We start from the raw sequence: 23545 nt of genomic DNA, 5'->3' as shown, positions 1-23545 counted from the left end.
GAGTGCTCAACCAACGGCAAGTGAGATGGGCACAGGAGTTCTCCAAATTTTATTTTGAAATTTGCTATGTGCCAGGCCCAGAAAACGTCAGGGCGGACGCTCTCTCACGCAAACCAGAGTATTTGGAGGGGGAGGGAGCACCCGAAGAGAGACATATCATACCAGAGGACCACTGGGTGTGTGGGGCGGCGTTGGTGGGGCAAAGGGAACTGGTAGAGGAGACGCAGAATGATGAATACGCCCAGAATAAGCTCCAAGGTCTAAGGAGGGAGGGAGAAAACTCCGGAGGTTTTGAAGAAAGAAACGGGGCTTTGTATTACAAAGGGGCACTATATATACCCGAAGGGGAATTGAGAGGGAGAGTACTCAAACAGATGCACGACAGCCCTACCGCAGGGCATTTTGGGCAACACAAAACCATGTGGTTGGTTACCAGGGAATTTTGGTGGCCCAGGGTGAGGGAAGATGTAAGGGAGTATGTAAGAGGGTGTGACCAATGCCAGCGAGCCAAGGGAGAAAGGCGGGCGCCGGCGGGGTTGTTAGAACCGTTGCCCACACCAGAGAGGCCATGGGAGGCGGTATCGATAGATTTTATGACTGATCTGCCGAAATCCAAGGGGAAAACCGCCATACTGGTAGTAGTAGACCTGTTAACTAAGATGGGCCACTTTGTAGCTTGCTCACATGCAGTCACGGCGGAAGAGACAGCTAAATTGTTTGTAGAACATATTTTTAGACTGCATGGCGCCCCCTTGAGGGTGGTCTCAGACCGAGGCAAACAATTCACGTCCAGGTTCTGGAGGAAGCTCATGAGCTTACTGCACGTGGAGGTCAATTTTTCGACTGCCCGGCACCCAGAAACCAACGGGCAGGCGGAAAGAGCAAACGGTATCCTCCAACAATACCTGAGGTGTTATGTCAATGACAGAGAGAACGATTGGGTGGAAAAGTTGGCACTGGCGGTATTTGCCTACAATAATGCGGAGAATGTGTCCACCGGGATGAGCCCCTTTTTGGCTAATTATGGGTGCCACCCCAGGGCATTTCCAGGGGGAGGAGGGGAGAGATGGAGCGTCCCAGCCGCAGAACTGTTTGTAGAAGAAATGGAAGCGATCCATCGTCAACTCCAACTCAACTTAGAAAGGGCCAAAGAACAATATAAGAAGCAGGCAGACAAGAACAGAAGGGAAGGTGAAACTATAAGGGTGGGGGATCAGGTGTGGCTGTCCACCCAAGGACTGCCGTTCAAGGGGGGTTGCAAGAAATTGAGACCCAAAAGATTGGGACCATTTGAGGTCATTCAACAGGTTAACCCAGTAGCTTTCAGACTCCGGTTACCGAACCACATGAAACTGCACCCAGTATTCCACAGGTCATTACTGTCACCGTATAGGGGGGGGGAAAGAAGGGGTTTCCCCACAGGGACCAGTCTTAGAAGAGAGGGAAAGCAGCAACCATGTGGCGGAAATCCTCGACTCCAGGTGGAAGGGTAATCGGGTGGAGTATTTGGTAGCGTGGGAAGGGGAACCGGAGTCAGAAAACACCTGGGTGACGGCAGAGGAAGTCAATGACGAGGTCTTGATCGAAGCGTTCCATCAAAGGTTCCCCAGGAAACCTCAGTCAGTAGCGAGGTTCCGGAGGGAGTACTTTGGCACCACCGAAGAGGAGGAGGAATTTGAAGGATTCACGGGGTCAGAGTGGGAAGAAGGAATAGATTCCGAGGAGGATGAGTACTTAGAAACCCGAAACAGCAACCGGTGGAGGAAAATGTTCGAGACTTCGGAAGATGAGGGAAGTTCTTTCAGGGGTTTTGCTCCCTCGCCTCCAGCAGAGGAAGGGAGGGGAGGGGGTGGAGGGGGCCCTGGAGGGGAGGTGGATGTCAGGGAACTGTCATCGGAAGAACCGGTGGTGCAAGGGCTCCCAGAGGTTGAGAGAGACTTATCAGCGGAGGAGGGAACCAGCAGGGGGCGAGAAAGAGCTCCAAGGGAAAGCGAGTCAGAAGAATGGCTCAGAGACAATTCCAGCGAGAACAGAGAGGAGGTTTCAGGACCTCCTATAGGGACACCCACTCCTCGCCGGAAATTGTCACGTAGAGAGTCCAGAAGACGTGTTTCCGTTAAGGAGCTGTTATGCTGGAAGAAATTCCGTAAACGCCCACTGTCGGATTCTGCCAGCGACTGACGGAGCCATGCTTATGGCGCTCCGTTACAGACAGTGGTTTGTGGACTTAGCCAAACACTGAGGGACTAGGAACTTTACGCACAAGCAGCTCAACATCCCATCACAGTGCCTTCCAGAGAGAGGGGCAGCAATTTGAATCCAGTTCTTTCTGGTCCAGCTCCAGCACTCTTATCTACTGTTTTACTATATTTCCCCCCTCTAGATTTCTTTTTACCATAGCAATCTGGGTAGAAAATGCAGCTACAAGGCTGAAAGACGGATCTTTAAGTGGGAATAAAGGCTGTTGTGCAAAAACAGGCCAGCTGAACTTCCAGTTAACAGACAAGATTGAGATTTCAAAAGGTGGACATGGCCACATTTTTGCAAACATTGTGAAGTTCCTGAGAGTCTGTAGTGCTATGGAAATGGAAAGACAATGTAGCAAACCCCCCCATCTGCCTTTTTTATATTCTTCTCAATAAGTAGAACCAGACTGGCAGTCATCGCTGTATTAATTAGGAATCATTATTTGTGTTACCATTTGCATTAACGGCTGCAGATCTAATTTCTTACCTCAGCGCTTCCAAAGGCCAGTTTCATACGGGAATCTTTGTTATGCTAGGCACACAGAGCCCTCCATTTCTAGCCAAACAGGGTAAGATAATAAAAAAAGAATCAAATCAGAAGGAATTTCCAGGCATACAAAGCCTTCCATCAAGATGTAAATTATAAACGAAGGGCAATTCAAGACTGTCACATTTTCAGGAGGGCAACCAATCATATACTGGCAAATTCAAGTGGCATAATGGGAGCTGAGTTGGAGCTTTTGTGCAAGGAACGTGCTTCCCTCGGAAATCTCCCCCCTGGAGAAATGCCCTGGAAAGTGAAAGAGAACACTTGCTTGGTGCAACATCATCTAACCTGACCGCAAATAAAACAGGTTGAATACTCCGTAAAGAGGTCATTTGGAAGTGACCTAAATTAATAATACCTGTTAGACATTTATTTAAAAAATAAAAAAATTGTTCAGTAGCACCTTAAAGACCAACTAAGTTTGTTATTGGTATGAGCTTTCATGTGCATGCAAAGAAGTGGACAATTTTTTTATTTTTTTAATATATATTTCTACTGCGTCAGACCAACATGGCCACCTACCTGAATGTTAGACATTTATCCACTTTCCTTCTTCGAAGGAGAAGAAGCAAAAACCAGAGAAGTTTCCATAAGCTTCCTGGGATGTCTTTGTCCCACCCACTGCAGTAAAGCTAATAAGAAAAATTGAAAGGGGTGGGAAGTAGCAGGAGTGAATTTTGGAGGAAGCACTCAGGGACTGCAGTTAATAACAGAGTATTTGTCTTGCAGGAGGATTTTATTACATTTACAGCCCTGTTAAACACTTTACAGCTATGAACTGACTCTGTCAACTAACAGATAGTGAAGATTTTATAGCATTCTTATTAATATCAAAGTCAGGGGAGGGAGTCAATTTTAATGATGATGATGATGATCTCTCGTGTATACTTATAGATTTAGGGAAGGTAATATATACATTACAATAATCCTTTGGTCATCACTGGACAACAAATATTTTCTTAAACCAAAGATAAAATGATTTTATACTGTTTAAATGCCTGAAATATTAAGTTAAGAGAGCACCATATAGTTGAAATGAACAGAGAGAGGCGGATATAGAAGGAAGAAATCAGAAAATGTGAATAATACTTATGGATTTTTCACCTTTTGCCGTCCCTAAATGTCAATTTATTTCTCCTCCTTTCCCCCTTTTTAATATAGCAAAATAGAGCTATTTCACTAAAAGAAATGAAAGAAGAGAGGAATTAAGCAACCAAACCACCTTCCAGGGAACAGGAGGTGAAATTCAGAAAAGCTATTGAAGGGGCAATTAATGGATTATTTGCAAATAATCCCACTGCCACACTCAACAGGAAGCAGAAAACTTTTAATTACTATTGGAAGGTATCTTTGTTTAATGAGACTTCATTCTGGATCAAAATCACAGCAAGAGTTTGTCCATGTTTGGTGGCTGGTGCCAGAACAGAGCTACACCTTTCATTCTGCTTCCAGCTGATAGATGAAGGAAAGGCAAGTTTCAGCTGCGGTGTAAAAGGCTCTAGCGAGGAAGCAAATTGTTAGAGAACTTGTAAGCAATTAAGCAAAATAAGATGTTATCATACTGGCCAATGATCCTGCCAATATATATAAGAACAACTAACAGTCAGTGGAAAAGAGACGTGGGTGGCGCTGTGGGTTAAACCACAGAGCCTAGGGCTTGCTGATCAGAAGGTCGGCGGTTTGAATCCCCATGATGGGGTGAGCTCCCATTGCTCGGTCCCTGCTCCTGCCAACCTAGTAGTTCGAAAGCATGTCAAAGTGCAAGTAGATAAATAGGCACCACGCTGGTGGGAAGGTAAACGGCGTTTCCGTGCGCTGCTCTGGCTCGCCAGAAGTGGCTTAGTCATGCTGGCCACAGGACCCGGAAGCTGTATGCCAGCTCCCTCGGCAAATAAAGCGAGATGAGCGCCACAACCCCAGAGTCGGCCACGACTGGACCTAATGGTCAGGGGTCCCTTTACCTTTAACAGTCAGTGGAGGTTAGTTCATTGGGGGCAGGGCAAACCGGGCACTGTCCCACCCGCCCCCAACCTGCCTGCCTTCTTACTTACAACTAGTCCAGAGGGTTGTACTGTGTGCTAGTTTCCTCCTCTAATTTCCATGTTGCCCTTGTAGAACTCAGAAGGGAGGATGGTGGGGACAAAATTAGTTGGCTTAGCCTTTCATGGGCTCTGGCTCCACCTACTGTTGTCCTCCCTGCCTTCCACCCTCCTAGCCCTTATGGGCACCAGCTTCTACTGCTAATAGTCCACCCTGAGATTATAAACTAATGATGGGGAAACCTCTGGCCCTACTCATTTTTAGCTCTGGCTGTGACCACCACCGACAGATTACCCCAAAGGGAATGAAGCACTTATTAACAATGGGAAATATATATATTTCTAACAAGCTTTTTTTGCAGGTCTTGATGCACACATGGTTTACTAGCCATAATAAAGCAGATGCAGTGAGATGTTTTCCACTTTTTCCTCCAAGGTGCCTTCCTGATTCCCTATTTTCTGACATTGGTGTTTGCTGGGATCCCGCTTTTCCTGCTGGAGACAGCTCTTGGGCAATACACCTCCGTCGGTGGACTTGGAGTATGGAAACTTGCGCCCATGTTTAAAGGTATGATGAGCTCATGGCATTGATGCAAAATAAATAGGCCACAGGAACATTGGAAACTGCTTTGTCATGCAATCGGCCCATCTAGCTAAGGTGAGACTACCCACCTGAAAATGATGGCGATTGAACCAAGAACCTTCTGCATGCAAAGCAGTTGCCATACACTGAGACACAGCCCTTCCCCATAGAGTTGCAGTGGATGTGAGCATTGGGTGAGGGGCACTGCAAACAGCTTGTTGCATCTCTATGAGGCTGGAGACTATAAGACCCTGAAAGTTACTGCATATATTAGCTCTGGCAGAAAGAATGGAATTTGGTCAGTAGAGACTTGTGCATTAGGACAAATAGGGCACTGATCCACCAACCTCAGTCTGCAACTCAGCCAGCCCCTGCCTGCCTGCCTGCCTTCTTACCCATGACCAGTCCAAAGATGACCAGTCCAGGGGCTGGCAATGTTGGCTGTCAGCTTCCTCTTCCCTAGACTTGATGTTGTTCTCATAGAACTCAACACGGAGGAAGATGGGGACCAAATTATTTGGCTTGCTTCTTGTTGGCTCTGGCTTTTGTTTGTACCTTTAATCATTTGCTGCCACCTATGCTTTGACAAAAAATCCTGAACTGACACTGTTCAACAACTCAGTGTCAAGTCTTCCAGGTCACTGCCATCCATTGCTCTCTTCCCTACCACCCTACAAGGGGAAGAGAAGAGAAATTTAACTCAGTTCACATTTAAAGGCAAACCTACATAATTTACACTTTCCAGCACAATATGTGAATCAAAATGCAGCCATCCTTTGGAATTTGCACTGCTCTGAATTTTGCAATGCAGTTCTCTAGCCGAATAATGTATACAAAAATCCAAATACTGGGGTAAAGTGTGTGTGAAAATGCATAGATTAGTGAAAATAATGTCAAAACGCATTATATTAGGAGAAACTGCTTTGTCAAAAAATGGATGTGTTAGGGGGGATTCGCTGACAAATTTTCATGAAAACTTTTTTTTTTAAAAAAAATCACAACTTGATGTAGAAATGTAGAACTGAACTTGAGCCTAGGAAAAATAGAAACTGAAATAAATCAGAATCGACAGATTTGCCCACTCCTACACCTTACCCATGTCAGCTTTGACACGACTGCTTCTCAATATACTATATTTCTTGTCTCTTAGGAGTGGGGCTGGCTGCAGTGGTTCTCTCGTTCTGGCTGAATATCTATTACATTGTCATTATTTCCTGGGCACTGTATTATCTCTTCAACTCTTTCACTGTGGTGAGTTTCTGCCATCCTCAATTTGGTGAAGCATATGGATGGAGCAATGTATGCAAATTCCACCTTTGCACAGTACACTAGTTATTCCACAGTCATGCATCGCTCTCTGTCCTCCTCCCAGGCATTATAAGGGACATTATCAGAGTTGAAGGATGCATTCCAGATGGGCAAAAACATTCAAGGGGTGTGTGGGAAGCTGGGGCAGTGAAGGGCATTGCCTGGAGAAAATGGGTGTGGTGTGGAATGGGGCAGACAGAGAGGCTTGATCTGGAACCCTGGTAATGTGGGGTTCTTGGTCATGGAGAGGCTTATTGGCTCAGTGCAAGAAGGTAGGAGTGAAGTGGATGGGAATACTGGGAGTATGACCACCACCACTCCTCACTCGCCATGCTATCATTCTCTGGTTTGGAACAAGGAATTGCTAGAGCAAATGTTATACAGTGGTACCTCGAGTTAAATACGCTTCAGGTTACATACACTTCAGGTTACAGACTCCGCTAACTCAGAAATAGTACCTCGGGTTAAGAACTTTGCTTCAGGATGAGAACAGAAATCGTGCTCCGGCGGTGCGGTGGCAGCTGGAGGCCCCATTAGCTAAAGTGGTGCTTCAGGTTAAGAACAGTTTCAGGTTGAGAACGGACCTCCGGAACGGATTAAGTATGTAACCAGAGGTACCACTGTAATGCAGTCACAGACCTGTTAAGAACAAAAGACTTAGTTGTAGTGTACATTGAGTTAAATATATGGCACATATAGAAAACAGGAAAGAGCAAAACAGTAACCATATTGACTTCTAGCACCTTATTTCTGAAGTATTTCAGGGGGGTGATGACCAGGGTTTGTTGGGTTCTTTCTCCACAATGCATTTCATGGCAGTGAAGCCATTCTGATCAACGTAAAAGGCTCCTTTGAAAGATGACTCTCCATGCAATCAATAGACATACAAAGCATCTGTGCTTATTGCGCCCTGGGATTCCACTTTATTTAGACACACAGCTGCTAAGAGGCTGTGTGTGTATCTTGGGCTTCTGTCCACTTTAGGGCTTTTGTTTGACTGTGTTCCACAAACACCGGTGAAACATCTTGCCAAAATATTTGTATTGTTGAGCCACTTCGGAGCCATATGTCGATAGTCCCCAGAGCAAACCAGACACCTGCAACTTCTGCTCTTGTCACTTAAATGCCGCCTAGTCGTTTGTTCAGATTACATTGTCGGGGCTTTGGAGGATTTCCAAAACAGAACTTTAGATCAAGACTTTGCCCTCTCCGGAGCCCAGAATGGGTAGTGACAGTTTTACAATGGAACAATAGCTTATATTACGGGAGAATCTCTTGCACCTCTGTTTGCCCACCTGCCGCCTTCTCCTGAACCATTCTGTTGGCACAAGCGGCAGGAAATTGGGTTGCCCACCCTTTGACAGCCTCAAGCCTCCTGTGCACCTGACAGCAGCACCACAGGCAGAAATTCAACAGATGAAGCTGACCTTCACCCTCTCTGCTGACCTTTCCCCACTCAGGACCTGCCATGGCAGAGCTGTGGAAATGCCTGGAACACAGACCAATGCTTTTCCAACTACTCCCTCAATGACACCACCAACCTGACCAGCGCTGTGACGGAGTTCTGGGAGTACGTCCCCAGCCTAAGTCAGGTTTTGCCATCATTGGGGTCATCTCATCAGTGCAGGGGCTGGGGTGAGAAGGAAGGAGGGAGGGATGAAAAAGGTGGTGGGACTTTCTCATTTACCTTCTGTAGAAGTACCCTTATGTTGTTGTTGTTGTTGGCATCTGTCTGCCTTGGGAGACAATGGGAGAGTCCGCCTTCAGGGGTGAAGTCAAAGTGTAGGAAGGTTACAGCACCTGTCCTTACATCACTCATATCCAAACACAGTATTTGTGTTGCGAAAAAGGAGAGCATCGAAACGCTGAATATAGACATTTTTGTTGTTCTTCTTAATATTTGGTTGGTGTTCTCCTTCCCCTCCCCAACCTCTGCTTTGGAGAAGGTTTGGTGTTGTCCTGAGCTAACCTCTGCCTGAGCAGGATGGAACCCCCACCAGGAGCAAGGCAGGGTCTTGTTCCTCATTCCTGGCCAGCAAGTGGAGGTGGGACGGATCTCACAGTTACCCCTCCCTCAATTTGGGTTGATGGGGACCAGCAAGCTTATTGCCAACATACCTCCACAATGGACAAGCTCAGGGCAGAGTCATCTTGGGCATCTGCTCCATTGCACTGCCTGTATAGCATGGAGTTCCATCTTTGATTTTTCTTTTACTTGACTGGCTAAGTGAAGGGCAAAAGAGAACCAGCACCCCTTCCAGGGGATCCCTAGACTGGCTTCTCCAAACCAGACTTGAAACTGGATTGAAATGGAACTAAGTTAAGCAGCAGCATCCAACATTGTCTGGGATTGAGAGCCTGTCTTTCTGTGCTCCCCTTGCTCTCTTCTGGACCAGGGGGAAAAAAGTCTTTCATTGGATCCCTAAATGAATCCTAAAGGCTGCTGTCACTTTTGTCCAGACAGTGTCCAAGTGTTCGTTTTCTCCCCTTCATACCTCTTGGCATCCCATCTGACAGAGTCGGGTACATGTGAAACTAGACCCACTGAATTGTTTTCCCTCTCCCCTTAAAAAGAAAGCATGCCAGTTTGTCTTGGGTTAGCTCAGCCTGCTGTTGCCCCTGACTCTACCCACAGCTGGCTTCATTTACCATTAGCTGCCTTACCCACCAACCCCAATGGACATCAGTCACCTTTGAAAATGACTCTCAGCCTCTGGAGAATCTAGTCATTCAGTCTCTCTGGATCTCAGGTGTTCTTATTTTCTCCCCGTTTTCTTGCAGGAGAAATATGCACCAAATCTCCGGAGGCTTGGGGGAACCGGGTAATATCCGCTGGCCTTTGGCTGGCACTCTGGCGTTGGCCTGGGTTCTGGTCTATTTCTCCATATGGAAAGGTGTTGAGTGGACCGGAAAGGTACTTCATGCTCCTTGTGCTGTCCAATACTACCTTTGATTGCTGCATTCATTTCTTTATCTTGAAACTGAAATATCCTCCAGGGTTTTTAATTTTTATTTATTTTGCCTGAGTGCCTATAATGAAGGTTTCTTCCTTAAATAGGTGTTAGCGCAATCCAGTTTTGACCTTAACCCTCCCCAGTCACCGCCTCAGCTTTAACAATGGTTACTTTTCATATATATATATGCCTAATATAATAAAAAATCTCTAAGCAGTTTGCATTTTTTATTTGTCGTTATTGCATTTACCTTAAAACTGGATAGAATTAAGTTAAATACACAATACAATAGCAAACGTGAGCAGGGGTTTCTTGTTGGAACATTTCCCAACTCCCCTAAACTGAACAAGCTGAGTAGTTTCAAGACTAAATTTAACCTTTTAAAATTGCTAAGGCAGAAATGGGGCGTGTGTGCCTGTCCAGGGGTTGTTGGATTCTAGTTCTGAGTTCTTAGCATGAGACATGCTAAATTCAAATATTGAAAATTCATTTTTAAAAAAATAATATTTATTAAAGTTTCAAAGAAGTTACAAAAATGAAAAGAAGAAAAAAAAACAAAAAATACAAAATAAAGAAAAATAAAAACAATTAAATAACAAATCAGTCTTTCCATGTCTTATCTTTCATTTGCTTGTTTCCCTGACCTCCTCACACCTCCCTTTTTTGTATTCTAGTTCAATAGTTGTTTCAGCAAGTCCTTACCATTTTTGCTTTTATCTTGATATTTTATCTTGATATATTGTAACTTTACATTTTTACCTGTTAACAATCCATTTTTACATACCACTTTATAACATTATTGCTAAAACCACATAACTTCATTCCAGCATCCTTCTAACATTCCTTAATTTTACAGTGTTTCTGTAGATAATCTTTAAATTTCTTCCAATCTTCTTCTACCGACTCTCAAATATTGAAAATTCAAATATTGCTATATATCAGCTGTTGTCAAATACTTATTGTTACTGCAGGTCAGCTGTTAGAAATTATCACATGCTGAACACTGCATATTGAATACTGTCAAATATTCAACTGCCACTGTATGTTAGCAGGCAGTTTGCATCCTATGATGACTAACAACTGAATCTGCTTTAGAATCTGACGTCTGCATATTTCTTCCCCCATCCTTATTTTGAGATACTTTTTTGGAGTGTGGTGCGGGTAAACTAGATTCAATTTTAACATTTAACAACAGCTTCCAAAACCTTTATCTCTGTTCTTCTTGCCTGTAGGTTGTCTACTTCTCCGCCACGTACCCTTACTTCATGCTCTTTATCCTGTTCTTTCGTGGAGTCACCTTGCCAGGAGCCAAGGAGGGAATCCTCTTTTACATCACGCCTGATTTCAGCAAACTCTCCAAGTCTGAGGTTTGTATTTTCATCTGATCCGTGCGACAAGGGAACTAATTACCGCTGCAGACAATAAACAGCCTGTTCTCCCGGCAAGTTCCTAGAATCTAAAATGGAAATAGGAATTGAATCATTTAGATCAATGCTTCCTAAAGAATGTCTTATAAATGCCCTGGTGCATCACGACACAGGACCACTTCTTGCTTGATATCTGTCATGTGGAGAATGCTGAAGATGTTGCCGCAGGCCAGCTGCTCCGCCCCAACATCACAAAACAGACAATCCATTAACAAGGGACAGTGGTTGCCTTCGTACCCTGCTTGAGAGCTCACCAGAGGCTTCCGTTTAGCTCCTGTCGGAAACAAAATGTAGATCTTTGGGCCAGTCCCACAGAGCTCTTCTTATGTGGGAAGGAACACAGTGCAGTGGTAGAACATGTGCTTTTCATGAAGAAGGTATGAGGGCCAATCTCTGCTGGCATCTCCTATTAAAAGTATCAGGTACACAACACTATGGGAATCTCCCATCCAAGTGTTAAACCATTGCTCTGCCTAAGAACATGAGATGAGCTTGCTGGATTCAGCATCCTGTTTTCACAGTGCCCAACCAGATGCCTATGGGAAACCCACAAGCAGGAACAAAATACAAGAGCACTGTCGCTTTCTGCAGTTTCCAGAAACTGGTATTTAGAAGCATTTTGCCTTCAACTGTGGAGGCGGAATATAGCCATCCAGGCTAGTAGCTGTTGATAAGCTTCTCCTCCATGAAATTGTCCCAGTGCTCCACGTTGGTGGCCATCCCGTGGGAGCCAGTTGCATAGTTTAACTCCATGCTTTGTGAATGAGTAATTTGTTTTGTCTGTTTCCCAACGTACAGCTTCATTAGATGTTCCCTACCATGGTACTATCTACACACTGACAGGCAGGGACTCTGCAAGGTTCTAGACAATGGTACATCTAATCCCTTTCTAGACGATGTTCCCCTTATAGGATTTTAAACCATCTTCTTCCTTTTGTAGGTCTGGATGGATGCAGCCACACAGATCTTTTTTTCCTACGGTCTGGGGTTGGGGTCTCTGATTGCCTTGGGAAGCTATAACACATTTCACAACAACGTTTACAGGTTTGTCATGTATACATTTATGTTCAATAATAATTCCAATGATGCTTTTTCAAAAGCGTTTAATATCACATTTGCAGGTGTGGAAAGCACTTCACGTGAATTCATTCATTGCAATCCCAGCTGTTGTTTTTAATCCCATATTGCAGATGAGGCAGGGTGAGGGTAAAATAAAGTAGTTTAGTCAAGGCCACCCTAGCCATCTCATGGTTGAGGTGAGATTTGAACCAAGGTTTATTTCCCCTGACTGTATTTCCTGACTGATGATCGTTCAGTGGCACACAATCTGCCCAACATGGGCAGCAGACTGCTATATGAGAACATTCCCATATCAGTAAGTGTTTTAAAAGCCATCACTATCACTGTTCTTGGTTCATTAGCAAAAGTTGTATAACAATTTCTATCTGGTCCTGTCTTCTCTGTGCCAGTCACTCCCAAACACTTAAGTTTTTCCCTGACACAATCTTTCCATTATGGGGAACCTTTCTCAGGGCCACTGAGCATCAGATGTTCCTTCAGATATGGGTTTAGACTGCCCTCTGCTTATTCATAGGTAATATGTTTCCCAGGAGAGGCTGAAGAGGCCTCAAACACTCACACGGAAAACCTCTTCAACCCAGTTTTCTCTTCTTAACCCATTAACGAGAAACCCAGGCCTTGCTTAGAAACCTCAAGCTGAATTTCAGGCGGTCCATCCATGAAGAAACAATTTGTGGTGGCAATCTAGCTGCTGCATAAACACCAGACTGGGCCTTCCTCTTTGCTCTCATTTGTTCTGCCATCTCACTCTGTCTTCTTTGTGCAATGCTCTTTTGTTATAATATCTGCTTTTGAACTCATTTATTCATTCATCCCTTTGTTCTATATTTCATCATGTTCCAAAGTACTGGGACAGATAACTTTCAGGGTATTCAAGTGGTGAGTTCCATGACAGGGTCTTTGCAGTAGTGGCTGCTATTATTATTATTATTATTATTATTATTATTATTATTATTATTATTATTATTTTATTATTATTATTATTATTATTATTATTATTATTATTATTAGTTATTCTTATTCTTGTTATTATTATTATTCCAGCAAGTTTTAAAATATATAAGTGTATTGCTGTAATAATTGTTCAGTTTATGACTTTATTGATTCATGATAGTTTTAGATTTTTATATCTGAGAGTCACTTGGCTTGTAAACTCAGAAAAGTGGGATAAAAATTACTGGAACTAAAATAGATAGATAGATAGAATTTCTGGAATCAGAATGCCCTAGAACAATGAAAACCATCCTCTCGGTCCCAGACCAGTAAAAGGCAACATATTTTTTTCATTAGAAAAAATGCCTTGATGTATTGAAGGACACTCCAAAGTTGATGTTCCATGGCTGAGATCACCTCTCTGTCTGCACCTTTGCTGCCTTATTGTGCTACATAGGCAGGAAACGTAATACTGCTAGTTCCTCGTCTACTTCAGAGGTTGTGATGGAACAGAGGAGTTTGAGCTGGGCTCTCTGACTGGTTGGCCTCAGACTGTTTATTGGGCTTTGTAGGTCCTTCTTCACCAGTCCTCTCTCAACCTGCACTGCATTCTGATTTGCTACTGGGCCAAATTCAAGTTTCTGCTTTTGACCTACATAGTTTGGGATCTAACAGTCCACCACCTCCTGTGCATGGCTGCCTGCATGCTAACATTATCTACAGTTCCACCATTTGGTGAAGACATGAGAGTGGATATTCTTACTAGAGGTACCTAGATTGTAGAACTTCCTCCTGAAAGTGGTTGGCTCCCTCTCTTTTATGTTTTAGGAGCACCTCAGACTTTTCTATTCCATCATGCCTTTAATCTGTTTTAACCAGCTGAAGTGGCAGTGTAAACTGGCCCATTTCCCTCATGCCCTCATGCCCTCAGGCTGCTGTTTTAATGATTTGACTTATATTGTGCTTGGTTTCATCTCATTATTTTTATTGCATTTTTGTGTTTTAATCCAGAAGTCACCCTAAGGCTGAAAAGCAATGCAGAAAATACATACATATATTTTCTCCCTCTCTCTTCTCCCCCTCCAGAGACTCCATAATTGTTTGTGGCATAAATTCTTCAACAAGCATATTTGCAGGATTTGTTATTTTCTCCATCGTCGGCTTCATGGCCCACATCACCAAGAAGTCAATAGCTGAATTGGCATCCTCAGGTACAATCTCTTCAATAGGGAATGTGAGCCGGTATAGTCAAGGAGCATAAGTTTGGCAGCACTGTGAAAACAAACTAAACATCAGGCATTTCTATAAAAAATGGACTATTTTGTGGGGTAATGGCTGCAGTTGTTCTTTGCTGAAGGAAAGGCACATGAGGCATCAGTGGTGGCTGTTGGTTCCCATTGGGACTGATGGGATGGAAGGAACTGAGATGGGTAGTCCGTTAAGGGCAGACTGAGGTTGGTGAAGCAGTGCTCCATTTGCCATCATGGACCATCTTGCACCATAATACGCATGTTCAGAGGTACTTCGTTGTATAATATTTATACCTGTTAATCAGGCACAATCTTGGTGGAGCTCCAAGATTCACATCCCTGCAAGAGTTTTTTTATCATCATTTGCTTGCAAAAACGAACTTCTTCGATGAAATGCAGCTGCATTTGTATTTATTTATTATTTGTACTTACACCAGATGATCCCATAGCAAATTACAAAGATGTTATTACAAAAAGGGTTCCTCCATTTGCCTGGCACTGAGACGGATGCAATAAGGGCCATCTTTTCTTCATATACTGTCAGATAGCATATCTACTTTGACAAGAACCCTACTTAGCCATTGATTCACAATTGGTATTGTCAGCTTTCTTGACACCTGGTTAATATAATATTGGCAGCGATCAAAGAGTTTACAACAGGGGTAGGCAACCTAAGGCCCATGGACTGGATACGGCCCAATCGCCTTCTCAATCCGGCCCACGGACGGTCCGGGAATCAGCGTGGTTTTTACATGAGTAGATTGTGTCCTTTTATTTAAAATGCATCTCTGGGTTATTTGTGGGGCATAGGAATTCGTTCATTTCCCCCCTCAAAATATAGTCTGGCCCACCACAAGATCTGAGGGACGGTGGACCGGCCCATGGCTGAAAAAGGTTGCTGACCCCTGGTTTACAACATGAAATGTTTATCGAAGATTGAATCCCATCAGTCCAAATCTTAAAGAGAGCCCAAATTAAGGTTAAGCCCAAGTATCTGATCTGTTACTTCCAGATGTTGTTGCCAGTATCCCTGCTCCAAGCGACAATTCCATCTCACACCACTGAACCTTTTGGCAGAAGGGAAAATGCTTGTGGAAAGTACAACTGACCATAACTCAGTGACCGCTTAAGAGATGCAATAACACGCTCACCCTGCTGTGACTTGTGTCTAAATCATACCACAAAATAAAACTATAACCATTCATTGTGTCCTTGGTGGTTACAGGTCCAGGATTGGCTTTCCTTGCCTACCCGCAGGTCGTCACGCAGCTGCCCATGTCTCCTCTCTGGTCGATCCTCTTCTTTTCAATGCTAATGATGCTTGGCCTTGACAGCCAGGTAAGGATAACCCGTTAAAAAATAACATCATGTATGGCTGTGCAGTAAGAAGAGCCCTGCTGGATTAAAGGCCTCTCTGGTTCAGCATCCTTTTCTCGCAGAGGCCATCTGGGTGCCTCTGAGAAGCCCACAAGCAGGTCATGAGTGCAATAGCACCCTCCTGCAACTATGTGAACAGAGGCATGGTGCCTCTGATCCTGGAGTAGCCTTATATTCCATGGACTTGTCTTATGCCATCTAAGTTGGTGGCCATCACCACTGTTTTTATAGGTGGAAGTTCTGTAGCAACAGACTGTACTAATTCCCCTCCCTTCTCTATAATCATCCCCTTCTTAGCAGGGTTGACATAAACTGGTGTAGCAAGAGATACAGTGGTACCTCAGGTTAAGAACTTAATTTATTCTGGAGGTCCTTTCTTAACCTGAAACTGTTCTTAACCTGAGGCACCACTTTAGCTAATGGGGCCTCCTGCTGCTGCCCTGCCACCGCTGCACGATTTCTGTTCTCATCCTGAAGCAAAGTTCTTAACCTGAAGCACTATTTCTGGGTTAGTGGAGTCTGTAACCTGAAGCATCTGTAACCCGAAGTATCTGTAACCCGAGGTACCACTGTAATTAAAAGGGAAGTTAATAATTTTTTATAAATGGGATATGCAATAGTAAAAAAAGATATAGACTAAGTAATCACAGAAAGGAGGGGAAGGAAGTTGAAGACAACACAATGTAAAGATTGTTTTTCTGTTTAAATTTATGTAAAATGAGAAAATGGAAGAATAAAATATGGGGGGGGGGAATCTTCCCCTTTGCATGGGTCAAGCTCCTTTGGCCCACAGGGTCTTCCGGTCAGAATCCACAAGCTTCCGATCCCAAGGACCTGCCTCCCTTATCATGAATCTTTGATCGGCAACAGCCCACCTCTGTACTTCTGCTGCTAATTCCCATGCCATCTCATCCCATTGCTGAACCCTTATATTTAGGATCTTTCTCCTAAATTTGCTTGCCTGAAATTCGAGCTCCAGTGCTTTGATGACAAATAAAATAAATAAGCAATGCAAAATCAGTGAGGCCTTCATAGTTGCTTATGTACCTGAAATGTAAGTGCATGATAACTCTCCATTCTTGCTCTGGACAGGAACTCATTTTTTTTCAATGACAGGCTAAGATTGAGTTCTCTAGAGATGCGGGCTGGAGGCATGAAATTGGTGCTTCCTTTGGAATCTACCACCTCAAGCTACTGCTTCACATAGCTTTGTGGTGAGATTATTCGCCCTGTATAAACTGTGAATCAATCAACCCTAGACACCAACTAGAAATATAAAATATAAAAATGTAGCTGCATCTCAGAACCTATCTACACATGCAGCAGAACCATGTGATGCAACTTCTCCTGGGCTGTACAATTCACACTGCAGATGAGGCAGGGGGATAAACTCCTTTTGTCAAATGTTCTGCTGTGAGGAGTGGGGGAATCCTTGTATATAGAAAATTACCTGTTTTAGCTAACTTGCAACTCTTCTCCTCCACATTCTAATTTTATAGGCACAGTTTGAATGATTAAATGGGGTAGGCTTTTGCGGCGTGTATAGTAGCAGCTATTATGGAATCCATGACAAATGGATTGGCTTTCAATTTTATATTGTATCCCAGCCTTTTAAGAGGAGTCGTGTGTGTGTGTGTGTGTGTGTGTGTGTCCTTGCTTTCCCACAAACTCCATTTCTTTTCCATATATTGTGTTGGCTATTTATAATTTAATACTCCTAGGAGCTGCAGTTGTAGCTGAATTTGACCCAGTTCATAATTTAGAGACCTTTTAAAAATGACGCAAATGCTAACTGAACAGCTACTTTAATTCATTATACTGAACAGCTACTTTAATTCATTATATATATTTTTTATTCCACTAAATACAATTTTTCTTAAAGCATTTAATTTTACATGATTTTATCGAGTGCTGCTTGTTTCCCCAAGGTGCCTCGTGGATTCTTTTAAAGTGACAGCTCTCGCTAAGCTCTCAAACACTTCTAAAATTAATGACTTTTCGTGTTGCTTCTTAATCAGTTTGCACACAGAAGTGGCCCACAGGGTTGCGGCGTTCAAGAGTCCTTTTGAAGAGTGACATCTGAGAGCTGTCTGGAGTTGCCCCCTCTCAACCAGGCCCATTAGTATTACATATGTCATGACAAAGGCCTACCCCTGAAGCCTTTCGGGTTAAGAATTTAGGGGGGGGGGTTTCCTCCGACAAGCAGCTTGCCAATCAAACAACGGGTGGGGGCAAATGAAGCATTGTTGCAAAAATTATTTGTTCATATAACAAGCATGGAAGCGAAATGAAATTAATGCCATCTTCTCTGTGGATTGTACATCTGTTGTTGGTAAAACACAGACACACCATATGGGAAAATCCTTAGTTTAAATGGAGAGCCCCTTCTCTGTGTCTTATGTAAGTTGAAGGCACAGTTGGTGGCAACAAGCAACAGGGCCTTCTCAGTGTCTGCCCCAATACAGTGCCCTGTGAAGTATGGATGGTCTCTCCTCTGGCTGTCTTTTACCAATTAGAAAATACATTTTTATTCTGTCATATTTTACCTGTGTTCTTTGCCTTTATTGGTTGCTATCCAACTAAGGGCTCATTCAGACTTCTGTTTGTTCCATGACTGAAAATCTGAGAGATTTTAGTTTTGTTCCATTGCATTCCCTGGGAAAATCTGCTATGTACTGCTGAATCAGAAGGAACGTTTTCTGCAGATAGATGTTGGTGTGTGTTATGTACTGAGTTGAATAGGATCCAAACTGCAGCAGTCTGATTGGTCCTAGAACAATAGGATCCAAAAGGCAGCAGTCTGATTGGTCCTAGAACAATAGGATTCAGAATGCAGCAGTCTGATTGGTCCTAGAACAATGCAGCAGTATGATTGGTTGGCAGGAACCACCCAATCATGCTCCAGATAGAAGTGAATCCACAACCTGATTGGCTTACAGTAGAATTCTGGAATTAGCCAATCATGTGCAGCCCATTGTGTAAATAATGTATATAAAGCAGATACCTTGAGGGGACTTTCATTCATTCCTCCTCACCACTATGAGCTGAATAAAGAGCATGAAATCACTTTGCGACTCTGAGTATATTTCAGTGTGTTTGATAAAAGGGGAAGTGTAGGTAAAATAAAAGGAGAATTTCCTGGATGTCTAGGTTCAGTTTTGGGACAAGTACTCTCTGGTGACAGAGCCCCAGCAGAGATTTAAAATTACAAAACATGCAACAAAGTAAGCATGGAAATATAGGTGGTTAAATATAGGTGGTAACCTACATTTTGTAGGTTAAAAATGGTTTACTTACAAACTGTTCAAATGTCAGATTCATGTGCTTTCCCATACAGCAGCAAGAAAAGACAGGCAGTATAACTTAGGTTCCAAAATGGTAAAAATTTCTAAATTATTTGTATAGAAACACAAAAACAACTTTCTTTAAGCCATACAGTCTAAGCTTGGAGCATCCATCTTAGATTTCCTTATTGGTAATGGTGGAACCGGAGAGAACAAAGTATTTGGTGACCCTCCCATGGTGAGGGGAAGTGACCTAGCTAAGCCTGGCAGGACAGTTTATTCTGTGGTCTTAACCCCTTCATGCTTCAATTAGACCTAAGCATGTTGGCTATACGAGGCTAATTTATCTCACAGACATTTTGTTTGCAATTCGGCAGTAAAAGTAGATTTTCCCAGAGAAAGCGGTGGGACAAAACTAAAGCTTCTTGGGCCTGTGACTAGAAATCATGTGACAGTGTGGATGAACCCCAAGTTAGAGCAGACCCACTGAAATCAATGAAGTTACTGGAGCCTATTGAGTTCAATGGGTCTGCTCTGTGCACGACTAACATTGGATGTCACCACTGTATTTTTAATGTTGTGTATTTAAAAAAATTATTGTATTTATAATATATTTATATATATATTTTAAGACAATGTGATTTTAAAATTCTTATAGGCTTGCCCTGAGTGGTGCAAAGATGCTAAAAGTGTAGGGTAGAAATCTCCATATAAGTAAATAAAAATAAAATGCAGGTTTCCTAAATTCTCCTCATTCAAATTATAGTTTGCTATTTTTTAAATTAAATTTGTATACCACCCTTCATTTGTAGATCTCACGGTGGTTCACAACATAAAAATACAAGCTATAAACACAAAATAGGCAATAAAAGCACGAATAAAAATACCCCACCAAACAATAACCCCCTCCCTCTCTGCCCTGGGTGTGTAACAATGGTTTGCCTTAAACCAGGAAGCAAGGAAGGGAATTGCCATGAAAATGTAATGGAAGGAGAAATGAAGGGGAGCATAAAAAATTTGTGGCCCTTTGAACGCTTTTTCTAATAGCATCAAACCACGGTTTGATGTTATGTCTGAACCAAGCTACTGTGTGGATTCAAAGGCCGATGTGGAAAGCTAAGGAGATACAGGTTCAACAAGGAGGTTGCTGATGTATTCCTATTAATTTCTTCCTGCAGTTTTGCACGGTGGAAGGCTTCATCACAGCCCTGATGGATGAGTTTCCACATGTGCTGAGAGCAAGGAAGAAAATCTTTATTGCAGTGGTGTGTTTCATCTCTTACCTCATTGGATTCTCCAACATCACCCAGGTATTAAAAACGGTGCATACCCTTTTACTATTAGATGCTGATGATCTCTTAGTTTCAGTGCTTATTCAGGTGTGCATCCAATATTCTAAGTCTCTTTTTGATGACAGATCTGTTATTCAAGGCCCAAACAAAGTAGGGAGCTCTAAGTAGGCAACTGTTATCCATTTCAAGTCAAGAGTGATCCTTCTGTTCTGAAGCTTTTGCTTGAATAGCATCTGGTGGCTCCTGTTCTTTGACTCTTGGATGGGGACAGAGTGTGCTTTTATCATTGCTTCTACACAGGGTCCCACAGCACCAGGCAGTCAGAGCACAGTGCTCTTTCAGGCAGGGAGAGGGAGATGAAGCTCCCTGGTGGTATTCTTTCTTTGGTAAATGGTAGGGCCAGGTTGGTCTCCCGCTTGCTTCAAAGTTACTCCTGGGAGGCCTCCCAGTGCAGTGCAATGGAGAAAACAGAGAGAGGAAGAGAAAGGCGAAGGTCATAAGGGATTGATTGGGACAACTGCAGTTACAGCAACATATAAAGCTACAATTGGAAAGGAGGGTTGAGGGGTTGAGCCAAAGACCCTGCAAAAAGAGTGGGTATCTAGCTCTCCATCCCAGTAAATACTGTAATCATGTAGAAAAAGCTGGAAAAGAGAAGTCCATAGCCGATGTCTGTAAAAGAGTAGACATGGGCCTTTTCTTCGGGCTAGTGGGCAGCCCTATAATCTCACTACCCTGGTCAAACTACCATCCCAGAGGTCTTTGTGGAAATCCATGATGACTGGAATAAAACTGGAAGATACCAGAAATGTGTGGTTGCATTGCATGGGTTTCATTTTTTCCAGACAAAATGGCACGTCTAGGGAGAGCCCACATCAAGGATCAAGACCATGCCATAGAAGGAGTGAGGGATTCCACCCTTTCTTCCCCATAGCATGCTTCTGCGGGTGTAGGGCAGTATGCAAATTTTAGTAGTAGTAGTAGTAGTAGTAGTAGTAGTAGTAATAATAATAATAATAAATTAGAAGCTTGGGGATGGGTTTTCATCAAGATCATGGCAAGGGAGTCAATGTTGGGGGCATCCTTCTCACATGGTGACGTCCAAGCCCTAATTGCTCTCCTATTTTGCAATACAAGCCTAGTATTTCCATTTTTAAAGAAATAAAGAAAAACATGCACAACTTCTGTCCTGCAATGTTGTTCTTAACTGTCAAACCTGCACATGAGACAGTATTGCAAAGCTCCAGGCAAAAACCTCCCTTCAAATGAAATTCTTATAATTTCATTTGCTTTGCTTGCTCTCTAAGTGCATTAAGGGCTCATATTGTGTCCCCACAGGGTGGCATCTATGTTTTCAAGCTGTTTGATTATTACTCAGCCAGTGGCATGTGCCTGCTCTTCCTTGTCTTCTTCGAGACCATCTCCATATCTTGGTGTTATGGTAAGTAAGTTGGCCCCTCTTTGCAAACTCCAGGGGTCAGAATTGGGTTTCCATGGCACTTTGTGCTGGGCCAGCTTGTTTGCCTGACTGTCTGTCTGCTCACGCAATTTCTGTACTGCCAAAAGTGGCAACAATCACCTTAGGGATTCATCTGAATCCAAAGTACACCTCTCCTTCCATCCGCTTAACAGATATTTCTGATTTCAGGTGTGAATAGATTTTACAGTAACATTGAAGAGATGATTGGTTATAAGCCCTGTGCATGGTGGAAGATCTGCTGGGCCTTCTTCACTCCACTTGTCTGCTTGGTAAGATGGTCAAACCTAAGAATCTCATTTCCAGGTCTGTGGTCTCTTTTTAAAGGGCCAAATTAGACAAGATGGTAAGTGCCAGTGTCATTAGTCCTTCGTTTGTGTTTCCTTTTAAAACAACAACAGCTGCAGCAGTGATTGAACTGGCTAGGAACTATGGGGTGTGGGAAGGGGGCCTTAGCCTTTAGATAGAGCTAGTTGTTCCTTTGTCTACATCTGAAATGTGACTACTAATTTTCTCTGTGAACTTGTTTAATGAACTGCACAAGTTACACTGAAAGGAGATTGGATGGGTGCTATTACACAGCCACCCCTGGGGCATGTTAAGAGTAGCTCCCTGGGCTGAGGGCAGTGGAGAAGTCATGTATGGAGAGTCTAGACCAGTTTTTGCTACGTTGGTGCCCTTTAGACATTTGGACTACCTCTGATGACAGTTGTAGTTCAAAACATCAGGAGGACAGCAGGTTGGCATGGTCCGGTCTAGAAGAAAGGTCAACATCCTCAAACAAATCTGTTGCTTTCTGTGCTGTTGCTGAGCTGCAACATTTTCTTCTTCTCTTTGTTCAGGGCGTTTTCTTCTTCAGTGTGTTTGAAATGACTCCCCTGAGTCTAGGGAAATATGTTTATCCTGCTTGGGGCCAAGGGATTGGCTGGACCATGGCTTTGTCATCTATGATCTTGATCCCAGGATATATGCTGTACTTCTTCTTCACTACAAAGGGAACGATCCAACAGGTAAGGGCAAATTGTATCGCCACTTTCCTTGGTGTTGAGTGGAGACTTCATTGGAGCAAAACAAACAAACAAACAGCCATTTCACCACAGCAGTGACTCAGGTGCAGAGACACGCCACCGGAAGCTCCGCATGATGTATTTGTTGTTGGACAGTATGGAAATGCTATCTGTCTATTTATGGGCTTTATGTGCTCCCTTTCTGTCAAACACATGCCTTTCAAGGAGGTTGAGCAAAATAGCATAAACACATTTTCAAAAAAACAAAACAACCATTGCAAAACAAATGCAAAAAGCAGGATAAAAGCATTTATTTATTCTTAAAAGCAGCAATTAAGAAATCCAGCAGAAACACTAAGCCCAAACCACAGAGCAAACCAGGGAAACAAGGACATCAAATCTGGAAGCGTAGTGTAATAAATAACTATGAAAGCAGCAGCCATGAACTTCCAGAAGCTCTGCCTGAACAGGGCAGACTTTGCCTGGCATGCAGAGCAAGAATGGGGGACCTGTGGCCATCAAGATGTTTTTGGAATCTGACTTCCATCGTCCCTGACTTCTGCCCATGCTGCCTGGGGCTCATGAAAGTCCAATGTCATCTGGAGGGCCATAGGTCCTCATTCCCAGCCTAAAGGATCATAATGAAAGTGTCAGGCAGATCTCTTTGGGGAGGGAGTTCCATAGTTGGAGTACAACCCCAGAAAAGGCCCTCTCACAGGTAGCTAGACACTTGACTTTTGC

The 23545-nt window shown here is 43.3% G+C and overlaps 1 protein-coding gene across 1 annotated transcript in view; it reads left to right on the top strand.

The window, feature by feature from the left end:
* LOC310744078 (sodium- and chloride-dependent GABA transporter 1-like) overlaps positions 1-22903 on the top strand; it is a gene marked incomplete at its 3' end in the record, with an annotated part of 42807 nt that extends 19904 nt beyond the window's left edge. The window contains exons 3-14 of the mRNA XM_083574820.1: positions 5269-5400; positions 6566-6666; positions 8184-8293; positions 9505-9637; positions 10910-11044; positions 12045-12148; positions 14204-14328; positions 15593-15705; positions 20207-20338; positions 21659-21761; positions 21969-22069; positions 22640-22903. Coding sequence (XP_083430946.1) covers positions 5269-5400; positions 6566-6666; positions 8184-8293; positions 9505-9637; positions 10910-11044; positions 12045-12148; positions 14204-14328; positions 15593-15705; positions 20207-20338; positions 21659-21761; positions 21969-22069; positions 22640-22903 — 1553 coding nt within the window. The remainder of the gene's footprint in view (positions 1-5268; positions 5401-6565; positions 6667-8183; positions 8294-9504; positions 9638-10909; positions 11045-12044; positions 12149-14203; positions 14329-15592; positions 15706-20206; positions 20339-21658; positions 21762-21968; positions 22070-22639) is intronic.
* Positions 22904-23545: the final 642 nt, after the last annotated feature.

The sequence above is a fragment of the Podarcis filfolensis genome (genome assembly GCF_964270895.1).
Source record: "Podarcis filfolensis genome assembly, chromosome: 10".
Classification (NCBI taxonomy): domain Eukaryota; kingdom Metazoa; phylum Chordata; class Lepidosauria; order Squamata; family Lacertidae; genus Podarcis; species Podarcis filfolensis.
This window is presented reverse-complemented; position numbering and strand designations above follow the sequence as displayed.